This window comes from Alosa alosa, chromosome 17 (assembly GCF_017589495.1).
Source record: "Alosa alosa isolate M-15738 ecotype Scorff River chromosome 17, AALO_Geno_1.1, whole genome shotgun sequence".
Lineage (NCBI taxonomy): Eukaryota > Metazoa > Chordata > Actinopteri > Clupeiformes > Clupeidae > Alosa > Alosa alosa.
In genome coordinates this window covers 11,933,086-11,956,955 of record NC_063205.1, presented here as the reverse complement: position 1 = coordinate 11,956,955, position 23,870 = coordinate 11,933,086, and the positions used below count along the sequence as shown (strand labels likewise).

General features: G+C 43.6%; 1 protein-coding gene across 1 annotated transcript in view; it reads right to left on the bottom strand.

The window, feature by feature from the left end:
• Window positions 1–18,769: 18,769 nt before the first annotated feature.
• Window positions 18,770–23,870, bottom strand: part of bcat1 (branched chain amino-acid transaminase 1, cytosolic) — an 18,317-nt gene continuing 13,216 nt past the window's right edge. Inside the window, exon 11 of the mRNA XM_048268473.1 lies at window positions 18,770–22,249. Within this exon, the coding sequence (XP_048124430.1) occupies window positions 22,211–22,249 (39 nt within the window). The 3' untranslated portion in view covers window positions 18,770–22,210. The remainder of the gene's footprint in view (window positions 22,250–23,870) is intronic.

The following is a 23,870-nucleotide window of genomic DNA, read 5'->3' as shown; positions in this document are numbered from 1 at the left end:
GACAAAAATCGTACACCCAGGGAAGTAAGAAAGCTCTTCAAATGCATTCCTTTTTTATTCCACCTCTTTCTCCATCATCTTCTGTCTCAGTTCTGTGTGTGTGTGTGTGTGTGTGTGTGTGTGTGTGTGTGTGTGTGTGTGTGTGTGTGTGTGTGTGTGTGTGTGTGTGTGTGTGAAGTGCATTTATTTACCAAAACACCAAGCATATGTCATTTTGCCTGTCTATAATTAAGGTATGACTGTCACTGGATTGTTTATTCCTGTGCAGTTCAGTGGCGAGAGGCACTATGATTAAAAACTCTATCTGGACTTATTTTATGGCAACTGTGCAGCTGACTTCAGTATTATTGTGCTAGATAAGTTTGCACTTAATTACATTTTTTTTTACTTACATCCAGTGACTAAATTCCAGTAGACAGTCCTTCATAGGATTTAGGGGAAAGGATATTTCAAGTGGACGTCATTTTTTCTTGCCTCCGGTCCACCCTATCTAAATAGCCCATCAGTCAGAGAAGCGGAGGGACTAATGTGATGGGGTTTAGAGAGGATGCAGCCACACTGAAATGTCCTGAGAGATGTGTTAATATGTGTGTATTTGGTCCCTAGCTTACATCTGTCTGCTTAAAGCTTTATTACTTAAAAATGATTTGAAATGGAGGGAGGAGGCGATAGGGTGGGGGATGGGGTATGTGTGTGTGTGTGTGTCTGTGTGTCTGTGTTGTAAGTGTGTGTTTCCGGGGGTACATCTCTCGACCAAGTGAGTGACTAATAACTAAAGCCGACAGTGCATGCAAACAGACAGTCGTTCATTTGAGTATGCACACACACACACACACACATGCAAGCACACACAGACAGATGCACACACAGCAGACTAAATCCATAAAAAAGCTATTGCTACAAGACAGTTAAACATGGTGCAACAGAGGAGTCAAAATGTGACACGTTTACCCCCCCCCCTCTTTTGGAGTCGGATAAAACTCAATCACACTAAACCTTGCAGCTACATCCCGCCCTGCCTTCTGAGACACACACACACACACAGATGTACACACAGACGCACACCCACACACACAGAGAGAGAGGGAGAGATAGAGAGAGAGAGAGAGAGAGAGAGATGAATACATTCACATCAACTGACACAAACACATGCATGAATATATGTACACAGATACACATAGATACACAGATCAATACACATACAGTATATCCGCAGATGCAGTATGCACAATTACTAACATACATTTCACACACACCACATGCACTGTAAGCTAATACACAGTGCAATGCACTAAACTCCTAGTTTAACATCTGCTTGACTGCTGTATGAGCATAGTGCAGACATACAAACACATGCCCACACAAAGACTCACTAAACACACAGAGATGTTACATGTGCTCACATACACAAGTACATGGACATTTAGCCCATGACACAGATTTTAATGGTCAGTGAAACGCGAGTGGGGGAGGCTAGCGTGCTTATGTCCCAAGCTAACTGCCGTAATAGCCAGACATGGTCCCAGATGACAGTTAACCCTGAGTACAGATCTGCCCAGTTTCTGGCCTTGATGTGACCCAGATTTAAGTAGGATCTAGCCTGGATTTAGCCTAGATTCAATCTGGATTTAGTCCAGATTTGAGCTTGATCTTGGCTTGATTAAATCCAGATTCAACCTGGATCTAGTCTGGACTTGTTGCACAATCAGCCATTGTCTGCATGCTACAAGTTTGGGTCTAAACCTGGTTATTACCTGGATGCATCAGACACAGCTGTTACAAAACTCATAAAGTCGTGCGTCAGTGCCAGAATAGAAAAATGACTCTCTGTGTTTGTGCACACAGAAGTCAACAGCATCCCTTGTTCTCTGCGTTCAGGAGCGGCCTCACATTCAGGTCACATTCCAGATGCTCTCGCTAATTGACCACATCCATGCTAACAGTCTGCCATCTTCTTTTCTTCGCCAGCAGACCGCCTGCACCACAGCCTAGAAAGATGATGCACCACAAAGGAGTTGATCTGGCACTGATCTGGCTCCGACTCGACCCAGCACTGGGTTGCTATCTGGGAGAGACTGGGGGGTTTAATCGTTGTCCGAGCGTAGGGATACAGTCGCACGGACAGTCATCGCAGATTAAAGCAGAACAACGGGAGCATTCTGTCAGCATCTGATAGTGCGGAGCGGAGCCTGGGAAAAGCTGGGCAGCACCACGGCTGTTTTCTGCTTGTTTTATTTTCGATCTCCTCCTACTTGTTGTTGTTTTCGCTTTCCGTCTTTGTTTTTTGCTTTTTTCTTCCTCTCTCTGTTCCGCACAAGTTTTTTATTTTTTTGGCGCCTGGGCGCCAAGGCCTCGTCAATCTCTCGCCACTGCGGCCCTCTGAAAAAAGGTGGATGATTAACGGTTGTCGCCGGCAACCAGCGGCTGGAGGTGAGGTCACAGCGTATCGGTGCGAGTGACAATGCCCATTGTTCCCGCCTGCCTTACAGGAAGTGGGTGCGCGGGACTTCCTCTGGCCAGTGTGATTGTTCCAGGTAGGGGCCCGACGGTCCCCTAGGGCGCCTTCAGTTTCCCTGCCACGTGACACACACACACACAGACACACACACACACATACACACATGCATGCACACACGCACATAAAAATATGCACACCCACACAAGTCACACACATAGCATTTGTATATAAAAATATACAGACACAGACAGATATGTGCACACACCACACACACACAAACACAACACACACACACACACACACACACACACACACACACACACACACACACACACACACACACACACACACACACACACAAGGACACACTTGTCAGGGCCTTAATATAGAACTCAGTGGAAAGCCATATCTATGATCAGACATCAGCTTTTCCCATCTGTGAGACAAACACATACAGGCAGACTTGAAAGCACACACATGCACACAAAACCTACAATAGCAGGTTTCTACCAGCATCAGTGTTGGAGGAGGGAGGGGGGAAATCCAAACAGGAACTTCTTATGGCAAACTAGTCTGCCAGTTAAAGATAAATGGCGTGTTTTTGATCCAAACTGCTGTCATTTATAGATTACCCATTCACTCATTTTCTTTCGTCCTCTCTTCCTCTCCTCCTCTTTTTTTATTTTGTTAGCCTGACAAAGTCTGAAATGCAATCACTTCTCAGCAATGTTAGGGGCTCTCAGGGTAAATGGGAAAATAACGACTTAGTTCTGGCCTCTTTGACGAAATACCCATTTTCCCAAGATTTTGAGCCGTAATGGGGACAATTCAAAAGCCTCTCTCAAAGCGTTAGGTCTTTTGACCGCACGCAGACACACACCGAGACACGCACACACATTCATAGCCTGCCTGCGAACTCAGAGGCAGGCTGTTTGACCTGTGATACAGGGGGTTTTGTTGGCAGATTGTAGCTAGCTGGCGCACTGACATTAGCCTGCGTCGTGCCATCTCTCCCACACACACACACACTTCTACACACTGACACACGCATACTCTCTTTCTCACACACACATATACACACACACACACACACACACTCACTCACATACACTCAGACACAAACATACACTCAGACATACAGGCACAGATACACACACACACACACACACACTCACTCACATACACTCAGACACAAACATACACTCAGACATACAGGCACAGATACACACACACACACACACACACACACACACACACACACACAGGGATGGCGGCAAATGTAGGGGAATTTTCCCAAATAGCCCTTCTCTCCCTGTGGCCGTCCAGAAGGGAGTCATAATGGCAGTGCTCTCCGCAGTGGCCCGTGGGGGGCATTGTTTCCGTGGCTGCGCTTTTCTATCCCGCTGAAATTTCCGATTAACCTCTCCAGGCCTGACGCTGCGAGAGCAGAATGCACTGCTTTTGTACTGGGATTGGACCGTATGTCAAAATGTGTGTGTGTGTGTGTGTGTGTGTGTGTGTGTGTGTGTGTGTGTGTGTCTGTTTGTGTGTGTATGTGTGTGTGTGTGTCTGTGTCTGTGTCTGTGTGTATGTGTGTATGTCTGTGTGTATGTCTTGCTTGTATGAATCCCAAGAGGATGGTAAAATCCTCTATGACCTCTTTTTGAGTGAGGTGTTAGATTGTCCATACTCTGCTGTATAGCATCAGCCTCCTGGTCCATTTCCCAGAGTGACCCCTGTCCCCTGTGTGTGTCCGAGCGCTCATCTCTCCCCATATTGACAAATATATCTGTGGAAAGTGGCTCAAAGAGCTTCTGCAAATTTATGTGAAATTGCAGATGTAGTTCGAAGTCTTATTACCTCAGCTCACCAAGCAACAACATACACACACATTCACATTATGCACACACACACACACACACACACACACACACACACACACACAGAAACACACACAGACACACAAGTCACAGTCATACACACACACACACACACACACACACATAGCAGCTCCAATGATCATATAAGTGAAACAACAGACCAAGCCAAGCAAATAAACACCCTTGACATTTAGCACTGGCCTAGAAATAGACCATTCAGAACTGATTCATTTGACACAGAAAACACACTCATACACACACACACACACACACACACACACACACACACACATACATAACCACACACACACAACACTGCCAACGCCAGATGATCAACATCCTATGAATTGACATTTTTCAGCTATATTTAGTAACCCCACTTTAATGCATTCCTGAGCAAATATCTGTGTTTGCTGGTTTGATATAACTTCATCAAAACGGACAGAGAGGTGAGAAAGCAGAGAGAGACAGAGAGAGAGAGTGAAGAGGATGGCTCTACCAGATTGCAACTCTCCCCACTGTTTCTTTGTTTCCCTGCCAAACACCGGACATTAATATGGCGTTTTCTCTCTCTCTCTCTCTTTCCTTCGCTCTCTCTCTCTCTGTCTCTCTCTCTCTCTTTCTCTCTCTGTGTCTCTTTGTTTGTCTATGTGTTTGTCTCCAAGTGCCTCTAACTAGTTTATAGGTCCATTAAGTGAAAATTAGTGTAATTCATTGAAGTGCACGTCTGAACAGAGACACAGTGTGGTAACACTCATGGGTGAGTTCCATGCATCACACTGTCACGAGTGTGTGGTGTGTGTCCTCAGAGAGTGAGCTCAGGACACTGCGTGTGTGTGATGCTCTTAGTCAAACCAAGGGTGTGTGTGTGTGTGTGTGAGTGGGTGGGTGTGTGTCAGTGAATCTGTGTTATTATGTCTGAATGAATGAAAACTCATTGGGTTGAGGTAAGACCTACTGCCCTCACTGTGTCCAGTTTTGAGCTGGTGTTGAAATAACACATTTTACACACATACACACACACACACACACATTAACACGCTCACACACACAAACCTGGTTTTATAGAGCGATGTTGTTTTTTGCCAGAGCTAAGGCTCTCACTGCTTTCAGAAAAGCCCTATGTAAGGAAGGGGGACCTTCTGTGTGTGTGTGTGTGTGTGTGTGTGTGTGTGTGTGTGTGTGTGTGTGTGTGTGTGAAGGAGTCTGGGGGGCAGACTGGTCTGAAAGGGTCCTTTGTGTGTGTCTGTGTTTTGACAGGAAATAGCTGGCCTTTATGCCTCTGCAGGGAATATGAGGCTGTGATCACCTAATCAAACTCAAACGCGTGGTGGCGGCGTGTCTCTCTGTGTGTGTGTGTGTGTGTGTGTGTGTGTGTGTGTGTGTGTGTGTGTGTGTGTGTGTGTGTGTGTGTGGGGGCACCTTTACCCCTAACCCCACCCTCACTTTAACCCCACCCTGTTTAAAACCCCAAGCACACAATAGCTCACTTATGTACTCTCTCTCTCTGTCTCTCTCTCTCTCTTTCTTTCTCTCTCTCTTTCTTTCTTTCTCTCTCTCTTTCTTTCTCTCTCTCTTTCTTTCTCTGTCTTTTTCTCTGACCCCCCCCCAGTCTGTCTGTGTGCCCCACACTCATAACTCCAGCCATGGCGACGGTCTGTTGTTTTAGTGACATAGTATACAGGTATGCAGGCTCAGTTTCCCCATCAGGAAACACTGCAGAGGCTTTCCACTACCACACACACACACACACACACACACACACACACACACACACACACACACACACACACACACACACACACACACTCTCTCACATAATCATTTCTACACACAGACAAACACATATGCACAAAAAGACATTGAGTGTCACACACTTTTACCATGGCTTGAAGAGAATTGCAAGCACACACTCATCTCTACACACACACACACACACACACATAGAACCACACACATCGTATATATGCACAAAAAACACATTGACTCTGACACACTCCACTTAGGCTCCTCTTACAAGTACCCCCCACACACACACACACACACACACTCTCACACACACACACACACTTGCTTAGTCTCCCTCTCTCTCTCTGGGTTCCATCCTAGACTCAAAGCAAGACACCTTCTGATCCCCCAGCAGGGATTAGCAGCACTGCACTGAACCAGACCCATGGATTAACACTGCTGCCAATCCCGACAGGACAGCAGAGAAAGAGATGGAGGGAGAGAAAGAGAGAGAGAGAGAGAGAAGAATGGAAACAGAGGGGGAGAGATAGTGGGATGGGAAGGATAGAGGCAGAGAGAGGGATAAATGAGGGGTAGAGAGACAGAAGAGATAGAGGGGGAGAAAGAGCGATGGAGGGAGACAGAAAGTGAGAGAGATGGAGAGAGAGAGGGATGGAGGCAGAGAGAGAGGAAAAGGTGTATTATAGAGACAGAAAGAAAGAGATGGAGAGGGAGAGATAGGGAGAAAGAGAGAGATGTTAAGGAAATGAAAAAAGACAATGAAATAAAAGAGAGATGGGAACTACAGTTTTTCTCGATGCTTTGATGCACTTAATGAAACTGTGATCCACTTGATCTTGAGATTTCGCCTTCTTAGCACAGCAGAAGTCATCTCTTCCACATGATTTAACACATTTTCGTTGGTTTAACACATTATGCATATCCTTTTTCAGAATATTTAACACAGTTCTCATACAAAGACTCCAAACTCCATTGGATTACCTGTGTTGAACAAATGGAAAACATTTATTCACAGCTATATTGCTTGAAAAAGTATGAACTTGTGATGTCAATGTGTGAATCTTCTTGGCACAATTCTTCGATCATCATTCATTCTGTGTTGCTATTGGCCAGTATGGATCTAAGGCACATTTAGATGTTGTATTGCCTATTTGGTGAAGAAAACAGTATAAAACCTGACAAGTCCAGGTGTTAGGTCTATTTAGGTTAGGTCAGTGAAAAATGTGAAATGTGAAAAATGAAATGTGTCTTATCTAGGTGCTTACTATAGGTCTTACATGTCAATGACAGTTACATCTAGGAGGATTGAATACAATTCATTTGTATTCAATACATTTAGTCTTTTCACAGTTCAGTTTTTTTCCAATGCTTACACACTAAATTTTTTCTTGTCACACAATTCTCTAAATATGTATTTCAAACACCATAACCCCACACCAAATCTGCAAAACCATACACTATCAAAATGCTACACTTATTTGCCACTTTTTCACACTCAGTCCTCAATGTACAAACACTCATTACTTTACTGAACACCATCCGATCATTGCCTTAGTATAGGCCTATGAATAGATATATTCTATTTATAGGTATAGAGTATAGACCCTTTCAATCTGTTCCTAGAGGATTTCCGGTTGAAATGTTCAGAACCCATGCAGATACTTTGAAATTAAAATAAATTCGACTTAACGTAAAACTTGCGTTTTGTCCCCAAGTTACTATTAGCTCAATGTTGTTTTTTCTGTGCCTCCGGAAATGCCTCAGGAACATACATGTTCATTTCTGCAGGGTCTATAGGCCTATGGATATACATATACTTTTTTCCTGTTGACTGTAAAATACTGTATTTCAAGACAGCAAATGATTAAAAATCACTATGTTTGGTTTCAATATGGCAATATTACATGTTTACTGTGTATTTCTCATCTTTTCTCTGACTTTCACTCTTGTATGAAAATATACATAGAAGCCCATGAAAGACAGAAGAGCGGGTTTTGAGCAACAGTGTGTACATGATGTATTCAAAATGTCATATTATGACAGAAGTGTTTATAATGTTATAGGCGAATGTTTGCTTTAAAGATGTGTTTATGACATTTCGAATGTTGTGTGTCATTTTGCTGGAGATTTGAGGCATTTTGCATTTTGTGTGAGCAGTTCTGGGCTTTGTGTGTAGAGTTTTGAAAAATAGACACAGAGTTTTGAAAATGTGTGTAAACAAACAGTTAAACCTGTGCGTTAATTGTTTTGAAAGCAATGTTACAGTTTTTCTCAGTCGCTTTGGTGCTTTTCTCACATCACTATTAACATTTGCACAGCAGTTAGTGCAACTCTCAAAACAATTAGTGCAAACTGCAAAACCTAGTGGATGACCTGCAAAAGCAAGTCACTTGCTCAAAATGGATAGTCCATTCCTCAAAAGCAGGTATTCATGTCAATGAAACTGTCAGTGTCATCAAAATGAGAAGTCTTGACACCTTCGTTTATGAACAAGGTAGTCAAAAGGCTTTGTCATGTTTTCATTATGACAGTTCTCTCAGTGTTTTCCAATGCAAAAAAAGGTCAGAACCGGTGACACTACCTGAACATGCTCAAGACAGCACTATACAGTACTGTACAGCCATTTGAAAACTACAGTAAAGTTACACATTGCTGTAGTTAGGTGAGTAAGTGGGTACAAGACACTGAATACGTATATTTTTACTGTATGCTCTTTGCAATTCTACAGCATTGTGACAGAATTTGATAACTAGTTCAACAATTTTGTATGTAATGACTCAAGCAATGAAATGAAGACTATTAGTTTTATTGGGAACGACTATTCAGCATTCATAAGTATAGTTCATTTTGACTGACATGACATATGCAAATGATAATGTTAAAAAACAGCAGAGAATTGTATGAAAGCAACTGATACATGTCCAAAAGTATTTGCAATTTGTTCAGAGGAAGGAGAAATTGCTACTATGATGTGCACAAATGACTAAATGTTGTGGAGGTTGAACTAATAGTTATGAGAATTTTAATTCTGATCTGAAAAAAGCACCAAAGCGACTGAGAAAAACTGTAAAGTTGACACAAGCATAAAAGCTGTAGAGAAATCGTTTCACCTTTTAGGTCAAGGTGTTTACTGTAGGTCTATTTCAATTAAAAATGACAAGTTGCAGTTCGATGAAATGTGTCTTGTTTTGGTGCTTACTGTAGGTGTCAAGTCAATGACAGTTACATATTGGGTGGAATGAATACAATTCATTTTTATTGAATTTGTCTTTTCACCATTTTTCTGATTCCAGATAAAAGAAAAATGATACAGGCAGCAAAAAATGAAGGCTGCACTCCTCATTGAAAACTGTGTTTTGCATTGTGTTGTCCATTGTGTAATGATTGATTGAAATCACACAATGACTTTACCTCAAGATGTGTTGTTTGAAGGCAAAATAGGCTTTTGCTGCATGTTTTAAATGTTTTGAGAGTGTTGGAGCCTTTTGCAAGCAAAATGTGTCATTTTGACCAGAGTGCTACTAACTGTGTGTTAATTGTTTTGAAAATGTGATGTCAGAGTTGACGCAAGCATTAAAGCGATCGAGAAAAACTGAAAGAGAAGTGAAGAGGTGGAGAGAGGGAGAGATGGACAGCATAGGAGTTGAATAGATACAGTAGATAGATAGATAGATAGATAGATAGATAGATAGATAGATAGGTACTTTATTGATCCCCAATGGGAAATTCAACGTCCCAGTAGCTTAAGGACATCACACACAACATACACTTACAACATAAACAGTATGATAAAATAACAAATCCAAATAAATAATATGGACAAATACGGATAATAAAATATCAAGACAAAAAGAAAACAAGGAAGGCAGACAGATGGAGTGAGACAGAGGGATGGATGTTTGTGACTGACCAGAAGTCCAATGTGGTGATTAAAGAAAGAGACAGAGGTGTTAAAAAGAAAGAGTTAAATGAAAAGATGGATGGAAGTACTGTAGAAACAACACAAAAAGGACAGAAATGGCTGACAGGACAGAAATGGACAAGAAGATAGAAGTTAAAATGATAGAACAATTCAAATCAGGATGTGTTGAGAGAGAGAGAGAGAGAGAGAGAGAGTGGTGACAGGTAAAGACATAACTGAAGCAAGAGTTATACGAGGGGATATCAGTGTGGGAGAACATTGAGAGAGGGGGATAAGTAACTGGCAGAAGAACACAGAGTGAAAGGGGAGAAACACAAAAAAGCAAGAGAGAGAGAGAGAGACGTGAAAAGTCGGAGAAGGTAAGGACTTGTGAGTGTTTGGTGACAGGCTAGCTGTAAGCACTGACAGGAGATAGTGGCGTATGATGGCTGAGTTTAGTTAGACAGCGCACAGAAGACAGCAGGAGCTTTAAATCCGAACGTTTAGGGAGAGGAAGAAAGAAAGAACTGACTCCACTCATGAAGTTCTTTTACTTTATTTTCCACTGATTCAAGCACATAAAAGAGGTAGAAAGAATGAAATGTACATAAAAAAGTAACTGAATTTAAAAAATAAAGTTACGGTGGCCTTGTGTGTGCAGTTTACTTCCCACTCCTCGGTTCCTCTGTACAGGAGTGCAGGAGAAAAGAAAACTAGCCCTGACCTCTCCTCTTTCTCTCTTTTTTTCTGTTCTGCTCTTTCTCTCTTTTATTTCTCTTATTCCACTCTTTCATCTCTCTGACTATTACACACCTTTTGAGGTTGAGGCAACAATGACACAGGGTTTTGGTCACAGGAGCGCTTAGACAACACACTCCCCCATGTGTGTGTATGTGTGTGTGTGTGGGTGTGTGTGTGTGTGTGTGTCCTTCCACTTCCACTAAGCCAGGTCAAAACAACACCTTTAACGACGCATGCAAGCCAGCCAGGGAGAAAGCAAGGGGGGTAAAGGGGTGGAAGATGTCTCCCATTCACCGACGACTGGTCAGAAACACTGGTCAAGGACTGCCCCATCCTTTCTCAAAGGGAACACCTCCACATATACCTTTTTTTATTGATGTTGCGCCGGCCGACAATGGAGCCTCGCAAATGCAAACACCTTTTCTGAACGACACACAGCGGATGCCCTCTGAGGGTATTCAGGTTGGGCTATTATGCACCTCTGGGGTCTCTGCACAGAGAGAGACAGGGAGAGGAAGAGAAGAGGGAATGTAGAGAGAAAAGAAGGGAACAGAGGTTATGTGAGAGGGGAAGGAGAAAGGCGGAGGAGAGAGGCAGGATGGGAAAAGGAGAGAATGACGGATGGATAAGAAAGGAGAGAGAGAGAAAGGAAGTGAGCAGAGAGGAGACTTAAAGGCCCCCCTTTACCGCCTGGGGGTTGTGTGCAATATTAATGTGATGGGTGAGAGACCACACACACACACACTTACGCTACATACCCATACAATCACACATTCTCACACACATGCATTCACACATTCACTCACTCTTGTATCCATACACGTAGATGCACACACATACATACAAAGCCATACAATCTCACAATCACTCACACATCCATAGGTAACAGTACAATCACACATTCATGTGAACACATACACACCAGCACCACGCCTGCACCTACAAACACACTCAAACACTCTAATCAGAGACTTCCCATGGATGAGCTTCCTCTCTCTCCCCCTCTGTGTGTGTGTGTGTCTGTGTGTGTGTGTGTGTTCTCTACATCAGTGGTTCTCAACCTTTTTTCAGTGATGTACCCCCTGTGAAGTATTTTTTTCAGCCAAGTACCCCCTAACCAGCGCAAAGCATTTTTAGTTGAGAAAAAAGACTTAAAACAGAGCAATAAAATATATTCTTCAAGATACAGCCGGAATTTTGCCGGCTCTGGTTTGGCCTTCTTTGCCACTTGTCCCTCCGTGTTTTCACAAGAATTACCGCTACGCTTCAACTACGACTCCATCGTTTGAGTTTTGACAGTGATTGACAGGTGATGGCGGGAGGCATGTGACAGGTTGGGTCGAATCATCCTGGTATGGGGGGGACTCTGGGTTTTTAGGATAATGAAATTGAATAGTCTATGAAATATAAAATTAATTTTATGAACTTATATTTTCCTGAAAAATGTATTAAATAATTGTTTTTAAAATATTTTTGCATGGATTCTACTTTTTATATGTATATTTTAAAATCTCACGTACCCCCTGGAGTGCCTTCACGTACCCCCAGGGGTTCGCGTACACCCATTTGAGAACCACTGCTCTACATGATATCCCTGTAGAAAGCAGCGAATATGGAAATAATCCTAATTCTTCAGCATGTAGCACTGAGGCAAGCATGGACAATAAGCATGAACTTTCAGCCCTTAAGTTTCCATATAAAGCCTTTTCAACCACAACCTTGATGTCACTCTCTCTCTCACACACACACACACACACACACGCACACATACTTGTTAAGATGCAAGGCTCTCCAACACACACCACCCTCCAAAACTCCGGGGGGCCTCACAGCATGCTTCCTACGGCCACCGTGTGTGTGTGTGTGTGTGTGCGTGTGTGCGCGCGTATAAGTGTGTGTGCATGCGCTCCTGCAGTTTTATTCAGATATCGACCGCCTTAACATGGCTACAGTAGATCAAAAATGCTTGCCCAACAGGGGGTGAAAAGATCCCAGCGTATGAAGAGAGTGAAAGGATGAGGACTATGGCAAGCGGGATGCCAGATTACTCTTAGAACAAAGTACCGGAGAGAGAACCCGCTCAACTTCCAGAACCGAGGTCGCCCACACAGGGAGACTGGTACATAATTGGCATGGTAAAACGGCATCAAACTCATCCCCCCCCATCCCCTGTGTATTTTTGCAACATAAGCGTGCATGCACACACACACGCACACACAGAGGCACACACATACATGCTCACACATACAAAGACACCTGTGGTGTCTGGCTTTGACAACCTCCATGCTGCGAATCCATGGCGTTCGCAATTCGCTCAACAGGGTCTCTATATTTCACTTTTTTTACTTTTTCAACAGGTACGCATTGCATAGGTCATGATGATCGTGACCCGTGGGAACAGCGTCGGCGCTTTTATTTTAATAACGCCCTGAATTGTCCATAACCGTAACAGCACAAAAAGAAGTGTTAAAAGATGACACTTTTTTTTTTCTCTAGTCTCTTCTCTCTTTTTTCTCTTCTCGTCTCTTAGCTGAAAGGTTGTGGGCTCAGGACTTCTTTTTTTTTTTCCTTTTTCTTGGTTCCTTCATTCCTCCTTCCCCCCCACCTTTTCTCATCCCATCCTTGCGTTCTGATTGTCAATACCAGTCGTGTCAAGCCTTGTGAAGTGTGCCTTTATCGTGGCACTGTCAAAATAATAAACACGCTTAGATTAGCACTATGCCTGGGCCCACTCATTAACTCAACAGCGTGAAAAGAGAGAAAGAGAGAGAGACAGAGACGGGGGGGAAGGATGGGAGAGGGATGAATGGATGGAGAGGAGGGGAAGATGACAAATAAGAAAAACAGAAAGAATATAGAGAGGCATAAAGAAAAAAAAAACAACTGGGAAGAGATGAAAAAAGAAAGAAGGATAGAGGGAAGGATGGAGAGGGGAAAGAGGGTGATGAATAAGTGAAGAGGAGGAGTGAGAGAGGGACAAGGAGAGGGAGTCTGTGTCAGGCTCCCCCACCCCAGTGGAAGACTAGGAGCCCTTGGCAGGAATGCCCACTGGCACTGTGTGTGCGTGTGTGTGTGTGTGTGAGAGAGAGAGGGGGGTGCTTGCCCTATGCTGCCACGGCAATCTGGATGCCTGCGCTGGCCTTGCTGGGCCAATGTGAGTCACCCCAGCACCAACCACCTGCAGGGAGGAGTGTGTGTGTGTGTGTGTGTGTGTGTGTGTGTGTGTGTGTCAGGGCACAGCCTACACCCCCACCTCAGAGAAGATTACTCACCATTAATAGAGTGGGTCCTTTACCTCACACAGCATTTGGGTTTTGCATTTGTTTATTTACCCACATATTTAAATGGATTCATTTAAAGAATATATTTGTCCTATAGATTTGTACTTCTTTGTTATTATTATATATTTTACTATCTATACACACACACACACACACACACACACACACACACACACACACACACAAGCGGAGGCAGACAAACACTCAAGCATGACCTATGACCTGCGAATCTGTAAGTAATTGAGCAGTGTGCAGGGTGGGTGGTGTGTCTGTGTGTGTGTGTCTGTGTATCTGGGGGGTTGGATTGTGAGTGTGTGTGTGTGTGGGGGTCAGAACTAGACTCCTGCTCATGTCTGAGGCTCCTCTGTTTGGACACACAGGTCATTTTTGCCAATTCCATCATCATACACACACATACACACACACACACACACACACACATGCCTGTGTGAAGATATGACATCCAGACAGATTAGACCTCCACTCTCAAGTGCCTCCTTCATGAGCAGCTAGAAGTTACAAGAGGTCCTGTCCTGGAAAAACAGTGGCCAAGCAAAGCTCACTTGATGCATAACTAAAACCAATCATTGTGTAGCATCCTCATATACTGGTAGCCTCTCATAGATGATGGCTCAAACTCCAATAGTGTCTGATATGACACTGCATTTAGAAATATGGCTTGTGCCTTCCTTGTTTGAACACAAGGATGTGCAATGTTGTATGCTGAAAATTATCTTTCAGAATTCTGGTAGCCTATCCTAGCCTCACTCTCAGATTAAGGGGGATGTCTTGTCTATGTAATTGGCAGTCATAAATTGGCAGTCATAAAACTGGAGGGCAGTCTAGTAGCCTAACTGGCAGTTGTAAAATTGGGTGCAGGGGAAAATTAAGAGTATAAGTAGGCCTACTTTTATAAATCTCTCCGGCATATTTTGAATGTGAAATGAAGCACAATGGACCAGTCTGCTTTGACAACGGGAGCCATGGATTGGAATGTGATTGAAGCGCCATCTCCTACCCCTCCTCCTCCACCTCCACCCCCCACCCCAGTAGCAGGGAGCCGGGATGGAGAGGAAAGGGCTAAGAGGGGTGAGAGCCCTCTCTTAAGCCTGCGGACGGTGGAGCTGTAAAAGCAGTCTAAAGACAGATAACACGTGTGAGGAGAGGATAAGACAGATCTAAATGTCATTGCAGCGACTGACACCCAATGTTCGCGATGGGCTCACGAGGACAGAAGAGGGGGAGAAAAAGCGGCAAATCTGTCTGTCAACCCCTAGTGCACAGTGGGCTGCCGCTGCACTTAATCGCGCGCTGTTATTTAAACATTTAATGCAACAGTGGAGTGGATAGCGAGAAGAGGAGGCAGAAGATGATGGCTTTTGATTAAATGATTTTATCTCTGTATTAGCGGATTAAGACGTCCATGAAAATAGATTAGTTCTACATCCATTTTCACTGTGATTGGCAGAGATCCAAAGCTCGAAGATGGCGGGCGCAGGGGGAGGATAAAAAAATGAGGCCTTGGGTGTAATTATGACAGCCGGATGAAACAGCGAAAGGTTTATCTACCAGCGCCACCTGCCGGTGATGAAAAACACCAACAGAGTTCAGAACAGAGAAATGCGTGTTTCGTGACAGTTCCAAATGGGTGTATTCGGTGTCCTGTTCCCGTAAAACTTTCTCTTACTTGTAAAAGTCACAACTGTATTAATTTAGGAAAACGAATGCAAAATTATTTAATTACATGCGTGATGCCTAACTCGATGCCCGGTCTGACAAACATCACAAGACTGGCGGCATGGCCTATGGGGGACTGTGTAAGCGCAGTAATCTGCGAATTATCTGCACTGTTCTTTTTATATCGCCCATTTCAAAGACCTACTGAGTTTTTTGCTCCACAGCGGGATCGAAATGACTCGTTGCGCGGGTTGTTTTGCTTCCTTACTGTGGCAGGTTTAATTAAGACAACGCTCGGAGATCATCCGAGGTCTGACGCGGTCTGAAGTCGCAGAAACTCAGCCGGCCAGAGGGGTCAGATGACCGCGTGATAAAGAAAAGACAAATAGAAGACAAACGGCAAGGCCACGGCATTAGCAAGCAAGAAGGGAAAAAAGAAAAGGAATAAAGGAAGGGAGAAGAAATCACACACGGCACAAAGTGGCTGCGAGTTCATTAATTAGACTTTCAAATTGGACAAACGGGAGATGACAGCGCGGCGCTTGTCAAATCAGATCATGACCCGCCGGAGCGGAGAGGAGCGAGGAGGAGGGGAGATTGCCCAGTCCCTGCAAGCCAAACGGAGGCAAGGAGACGGGGGAAGGGGGCATTCGCACACATACACACAAACGTACACACACACACACACACATACACACACACACAAACAAACATAGAAACAGCTTCCAAATCACAGCACACACCACCCATTACCCACCCACCACAACCTCCTCCTCCATTCCCTCCTCTTTCTTTATTTCTCTCTCTCCCTCCATCTCCTTCTTCATCTCGGATTTTGCCCAACCATCCTTGCCTGTCAGCCAGGCCATGTCACTCCACCCGCAAATAAGAAGTGACAATTAAAACATCATCTGCGGGCTGCCTCGCCAGAACACTGGCCAGCCAGCTTTCCCCCACCCCTACTCACTCCCTCGCCCAGAGAGAAGAAGAAGGGAAGAGAGAGAAAGATGCAGAGGTTAAGGAGAGGCTAAGGAGAGCTCCCTGGGCTCTGGTAACTGCTAGTCAGTAGCCGATATGGGGCTGTTTTGTGTGGTAGCTGGTGGAGAGGCTATGGGGCTGCTGGGCATCACCAGACAGGATAAGACCCCAGTGCGCTAATACTCCAGACGGACGTGGCTGAGCCAGAGAGATGAGTGGCCAGGGTGCTCGCCCCCTCTCTGGGCTGGGTTTGACTCAGCACTGGCGGGGTAGAGAGCCTGGAGAGGCTTGAGGTTGGAGCCCACTGGTCCTTGGATGAGAACAGGAGCTGGAGGTCCAGCAGCAGTGTCCCGAATGAAGCTCATAATTGCGGGGAGGGCAGCCAGGGAGACGGGAGCCCAGACCTGGGACCCAGGGGAGCTGGGGCTGAGATTTAACTTCCCCTTTACTACACACACACACACACACATACAAACCCACACATTCACATACACACACAGAGATATACACACGCACACACACACCAACACACACATTCATACAAATGCCAAATACACAGAGACAGTAGGAGGCTATTGTTCACTTGCCACAACCAAGATTCCTGTAAGTCACTCAGCGGACATCAACATACTTTTGTAAAGGTGTAGGCTGGTTAGCATGCAGACCTTCTCAATTGTAATTGAGAGTGGGTTTGGAAAAGGTTTATTGACTTATGACTTCCAGCAGGGACGTAATTGGTGCATTAAACTCTTACCAAATCGTTTCAGAAGTGCAGCAATCTTGAAAACAAAGGTTTTAAATGCATTTGTTTACTCAATTCCAAAGAAATACACTTCCATGCCAGATTAGCCATTGTATTGTCATTGCATGCCGTGTTTTAGGGACATTGGAAATGGGCTTCAATGGCCTCTTAGCCAGACGGACCTGCAGAGCAAATCCCAAATTTGCCAAATGTTTGTCTGGGTGGGAATACGCAGGCTAGTGAAGTTGGAGACCACCGAAGAAATGGAAAGCATTCATTCTTAGTCCAGGTGTCAGTGATAGCTTGTAGCTGTTTATGTGTTATAAAGTACATAAAAGAGTACACAATTATGGTAAATAAATATGGTGGCTTGGACAGAGGCATAAACAATCTTAACCAATCAACAGAGTGCTTCAGGAATGCACAGAAGGGGGTAATTTGATTGCTTGAAATCAAATATCAACTATATTTCTCAGAACCAAATTGTGGATGGCGTTTTTAAGCTTTAAACATGAATTATTTTATCTGAGAGTGTGGTGTATCCTTCTCTTACAATTCCTGGCTTAGCTCTAGCTAAAAAATGCTCTATGTTTTGTTTGTTCTGACTAATTGTTAAATACGAGCAGAACAGAACTACATTGCACATGTGTGTGCGTGTGTGTGTGTGTGTGTGTGTGTTTTATTAAAAAATTCTGGATGCCGCAACTGTAGTGGGAAACAAAGGCAAATAAATTAATGATGGCTAATTAAAATGGAGCATGTATTTAATGATTCTGTGTGCATGTCTCAGTGTGTGTGTGTGTGTGTGTGTATGTGTGTGTGAGAGTGTGTGTGAGTGTCTTTGGAAGGAAGCCCATGGGGTGCGGTTGGAGCCAGGAGGAATTGCGCCACCCGGTGGGATGTGCTGGTGTTAGCCCGAGAGTGTCACACTAACGGCTTTGCGCTAAACGAGTCTGCACAGCCCCGCGTTCCTACTGCGCCACTTCTCACTTCTCCGCTCGCCCGCCCGCTCTCTTCCACAGGCTGCAGAGCACTTCACACTTACACACATTTCACACGACTCAGCAGGGGAGAAAGACAGAGAGGGGGGCGGAGGGTGTGGGGAGAAAAAAAACTAGGCAGAAACATTTAAATGGTTCTGTATAAAACACTACACATATTTATCTATTAGTACATACAACCCCCAACACACATACACACACATGCACACGCACACACACACGCACACACACGCACACACACACACACACACACGAACGCACACACACACACATACGCACACACACACACACACACACGCGCATTGTGTGGGCAACTTTCTTCACAGACGTCAATCTCTCTAGAATTAGAGACACTGTTGGGTATATGATACTTGTTTATTAATTGGATCTGGGTGACAAATGCTCAATTCAACACATCCAACGCTTCACATAAATAACTGCATGTCACACCTATATAAATATAGAACTCTATGTATAACACATTTTACGCATCACCCACAGATCACAAATATGTCTGTCAAGGCAACTGGGGTCTATATGAACTAAAGCTACAAGAAAACAATTTGAAAACATGTTACATATACTCTTACATATCTTAGCCTAAACAGAATGACAAGCACTTGGTATTGCTATTATTAGTGTGGTCAGAGACCTATAGGAATGCACATATTAACAATTTAACAAAGCGGGTGTGAGGACCTTATTTTTTCTAGATTTTGTCAGTAATGCATTTTTTGCCAAATGTCAGAAGGCTAAAAACTGGTACACAGGTCTAATCATGTCTGCTTGTGGAGTGGTAACACTGATTCTGACAGTGATTCAGCAATCGGCAAATTGGTAATACTGTTAACCTGCTTTTAAAATTCGTATGTTATTGCTTTGTACAAAAGCAAATGAAGATTATGAAGATATGTTTTACACCCATCAACACTGATTTGAATATCAGTGGCCCAAACATTTAACACTGTTTTAAGTGTAGCCTATAGACCTTTACGCGGATGTGATTAGGACCGTTTTCCAGTTAAGCCTTATGACGTTCGGCATAAACTTCATTAACTTGTTTCTGCGTCTGCCAACATTATACTGTCTTGGACTGTGGGAATATTCTACAGTGTAATAATTTAATAGTCCCTTTGCACACACCCACACATTACACATACAGTAAATATATTATTTATTTACTCACAGTTAGGGGGCACTGACAAGGAAAAAGTGCACAATTAAGATAATGGTGCTTCAAGACTCGGGGTGTACTTTCAAGTATGCCTGATTATGCAGTGATGTCTGTTTCATACTATGTGCCTGTTAAGGAGTTGTTTCTAGATTTGATGGCCATTCTGACAGGAATAGACCCTTTCAAGAGAGTTCCATTGTCAGCATCATAGTTGGCCCCACAAGACTTCCTTTTTAACATTCCATATGTTATCTTAATGCAGAGGAAGTAGATTGGGGCCCAAATAGAATGTTCAATCATTGTTTTTGTTTACCTTGTTGAAAGGGTCTATAGTGGAGATAGAAGTGGGAGAGAGATTGGGAAATAACATGGGCCTTTATGGGCACTGAGACCCATTCATAGTAAGACACTATAGTCAATACTGTTGTGTGAGGTTCCCCGCCCTCCATTTTATGTGCAATTTTCACCAGAGTAAACTATGTTTTCATTGTCATTTTCCAGCTTGTTTTGTCTGTCAGAAAGATTACACAAAAACCACCAGCCGAATTTTCATGAAGCTTGGTGGAGCATGGGGCCAAAGAAAAGACCCATCACATTTTCGAGAGGATCCGGGTCAAAAGACAGATCCAGGATTTAAAAAAATAAATTAAAAAAACAATTCTTTAACATTGCATATTAGTGCAATTGCTTTGACAGGGGTCTGCACTCTCCAAGTATCCTTCTAGTTAAAACGACCTTCAGATAGAAGCAAACTCTGGAACGGAAACAACCGTACCTCTGACCAGATACTCTACATCAGATACTGACCATCGAGTCAGTGAGGCATGGCCCAGACTCAGTGAGCAGCTGTCGTTTAACTGTCCTGAGGGCTTACTTCTATCTGCAGTGCATTGAAAAGTGCTGTTAGCGCATTAGCATATTGCTAGAGTCTATACTGCAGTGTACAGTGTGTGTGTGCAGCCCACATGTGCTCTACCCTAACTCAACTCTGGCTGGTTCTTCATCTAGGATACAGTGCTGGTTTGCTTTTTAAAGGAGCTCTAAGCGATGTTGGGTAACGACACTTCTGTTGACATTCAAACAAAACAGAGAGCTAGCTTGCTACCTCCCCCTACCTCCCGTACAAAACTCTCCTAAACACGCAATCACGTTTGTGATTGGCCGAAAAAGTGTGTTATGTTTTTTATGGTCCAGGCTGGACCAGGTTGTTTTTGTTGCTATTTTTGGAGCCTGGGCTATCCACAGAGGCCGCATTTTTTTTACAGTATATTCAGGGCACAGGCAGCTAGTGGATGGTGAGGTGATGTTTGCTGTATCTGACAAAAAAAATGTTTAACATTACTTAGAGCGCCTAACAACATGCTGGTAAAGTTCAAAATGTTTGTGATTCCACCTGCAGTAGCGTCTATAGTCACTCCATGTATTCACTGAGAATTCTATTGAGCTTCATGGCCTCAAAACTCTTTTGGGCTTTACAGCGTCCGGTAAGCTCAACGGGTAACACAAAACATTGGAAATCAATGGTCATTGAAATCTGTGCTTCTCTTTTCTGCCTCCCCAACTTGTCATACCTGTCGTCTGTGAGATGAAATGTTACATAGGTAATGCGGAGCAAATGGCTTATGGTTTCACCGTATAGTATATAATAGAGTATAGTGATACACACAGGACAGTACAGAAGGGCAACATATATTGTGCAACACCTTCACTTCACTTCACTTGCATATAATTATCATGACATAATCACTATCACTGCATTTGTTCTTTGGAGTTTTTGAAATGATGCGCAAAGTACTCTGAAGCTATTTCCATCTATAGCTGTCTCTATTAAGTTACTGCATGCCCATTGGTAATCTGTATCATTAGCTATGATGGCAGAGTGTATACAAGTCTGATCTTGGGATCACTAACTGGGAATGATGCATGTGTTAAGAGTACCAAAAGTGGTGTATCAGCTACTTATCATCAAGTTTAAAGGTGCTATAAGCGATGCAGGGTAACGTCACTTCTGTTGATGTTCAAACAAAACAGAGAGCTAGCTCGCTACTCCCTCCCCCTCCCTCCCGTGCAATTGAAACTTTCCCAAACACACATCTCGTCTGGTTTGTCCGCATTACATCGCTTATAGCACCTTTAAGTGTAAATGTGCATGCATTGTGACCACCGGAATTTGTATGTTGTCTAAGTGTACACGGGTGACCAAGAAAGAGAGTATTCCTCTACAGAGACAGAATTGCTAACACCAATGCACTCCATAGTGGATAAGATTTTGGTAGTTCCCAAAAGATCAAAGTGAAAGACAGTATACTCTTTCAGAGGAAGGGATGCACAACCCCAGTGTTATGAGAGCATACATAGTCCCAATGGTACTTTAACACAACATTGCATGAACAGAGAGAGAAAGAGTACATTTTGGTAAGTATGAGTTTGTGTCTGTGTGTGTGTGCGCATTTGTGTGTGTGTGTGTGTGTGTGTGTGTGTGTGTGTGTGTGTGTGTGTGTGTGTGTGTGTGTGTGTTTGTGCATGTGCGGATCCTCGCAGATTCACTTGTCTGTTTGTCCGTCAGTGTGACTTCGCCCTCGTCCCATAGCTGCGAGGTCCACCTTTCCCATGTTCAGAAACCTCAGGTTACACCAGGAAGCTCCATTCACTTGGTGTGCGGCCATACTGGTACCGGGAAGAAGAGCAAGAGCAGAAAGGTCACCAACAGGTCATTACAAGTTCATGGATAGTTCACAGCAAACATTCATACACAAGAAATATAACTTTCTCACTAGGCCTCTAATCTCCAGTGCTGAATGGGACAGTCAAGTCAACAACAACTTCACACACACACACACACACACACACACACACACACACACACACACACACACACACACATAAGAAACAGCAAACAAACAAAACAAAACCTAAATCTGCGCGAAGCGCATCAGTAAACTCAGCCGATGTGACAAACGCAGGCGGAGGGCTTCTACTCTGCGACAGCCATGGCTGCAAATCCAATTATTTGCGTCTCATGTTGCAAATTTGTTCTAATGGTCCGGACGTGGAGCAAATACGCATCGGGCCAGGGAAACAAAAGGATGTGATTTCTAATTAACATGAAAGGAAGGAGAGAGGAGGAGGAGGGGGGGGACGGAGGGATGAATTAGTGAAGCCATCTTTCATTCCTCTCTATTCCTCTCTCTTCTCCGCCTTAAAAAAATGGGACTTCTTTTTCTGCTGTTTTTTTTTTTTTACTTCCCTGTTGTTTTCTTGTTTGTGATGTCTGTCGCATTGGTGAGAATCTCTCATTTTTTTGCCATCTTTCTCACAAATGAAATGTCAACAGATGTAATAACATCGCCCCACACACTTTCAGAATAATTCCAGCCACCACCTCCCCCTCTACTTTTCCTCACTAATTCCTTGTTTTTTCTCTCACTCTCTTAATTCAAGGAAAGAGAACACATTTTGTTGATTTCATAGTTCATTAGGCTTTTGTCGCATCTCTTAGCACCACCAACTCCCCCACTCTCATTCCGCAGGCTCTTTATCTGTCCCTTCAATGGGCTCGTCTTCAGCACGCAAACAAAAGGCACCGCTAAAGTAATTAGCTTTGTGTAATTATGGCCTTGGTCTAACGAGAGCTTGCAGGAGCCTTGCCAATGTCTACGTTGCCTGCGTGGCACTACCTTCTACGCTCTATCCCACATAACAAACACACACACACACACACACACACACACACACACACACACACATGTATGCACATTAATGTACACTTATATATACTCTATTCTCTCACAAACATACACACACATGCACAAACACATGCATTTACACACAAGCAGAAACAAACACACACACAGATAGCCAGACAGTCATATATACATACACAGGTGCACACAATAAATGTAGTAATGTATGCTCACACACACACAAAACACACTGGAAAGTAGTACTGAGTCTATGAAATGAATGCACTACAAGAGAGTAGTTATAATATCTCTTGTGTAAGGGTACACAAGAGATATTATAACTCTTTGCACTCTTTGTCTCTGTATACAACATGTCATAATTTTTTGTGTGTATGACACCTAGTGCTAACAGCATCCGTGCGAGTGAGCTACAGTGACAAAATCAGTTTGATTGCCTTTGTTTTTAATTGGATTGTCCTAATTGACCGCAACGCAGCGTAGCTTTGCACGACGAGATGTAGCGCCACACTTTGAGCAGAACTTTTGATGGGCGCCACGTTTCTATTTACTTGGTGTCGCTCACGTTGCTCTGCTATCTTGAACAA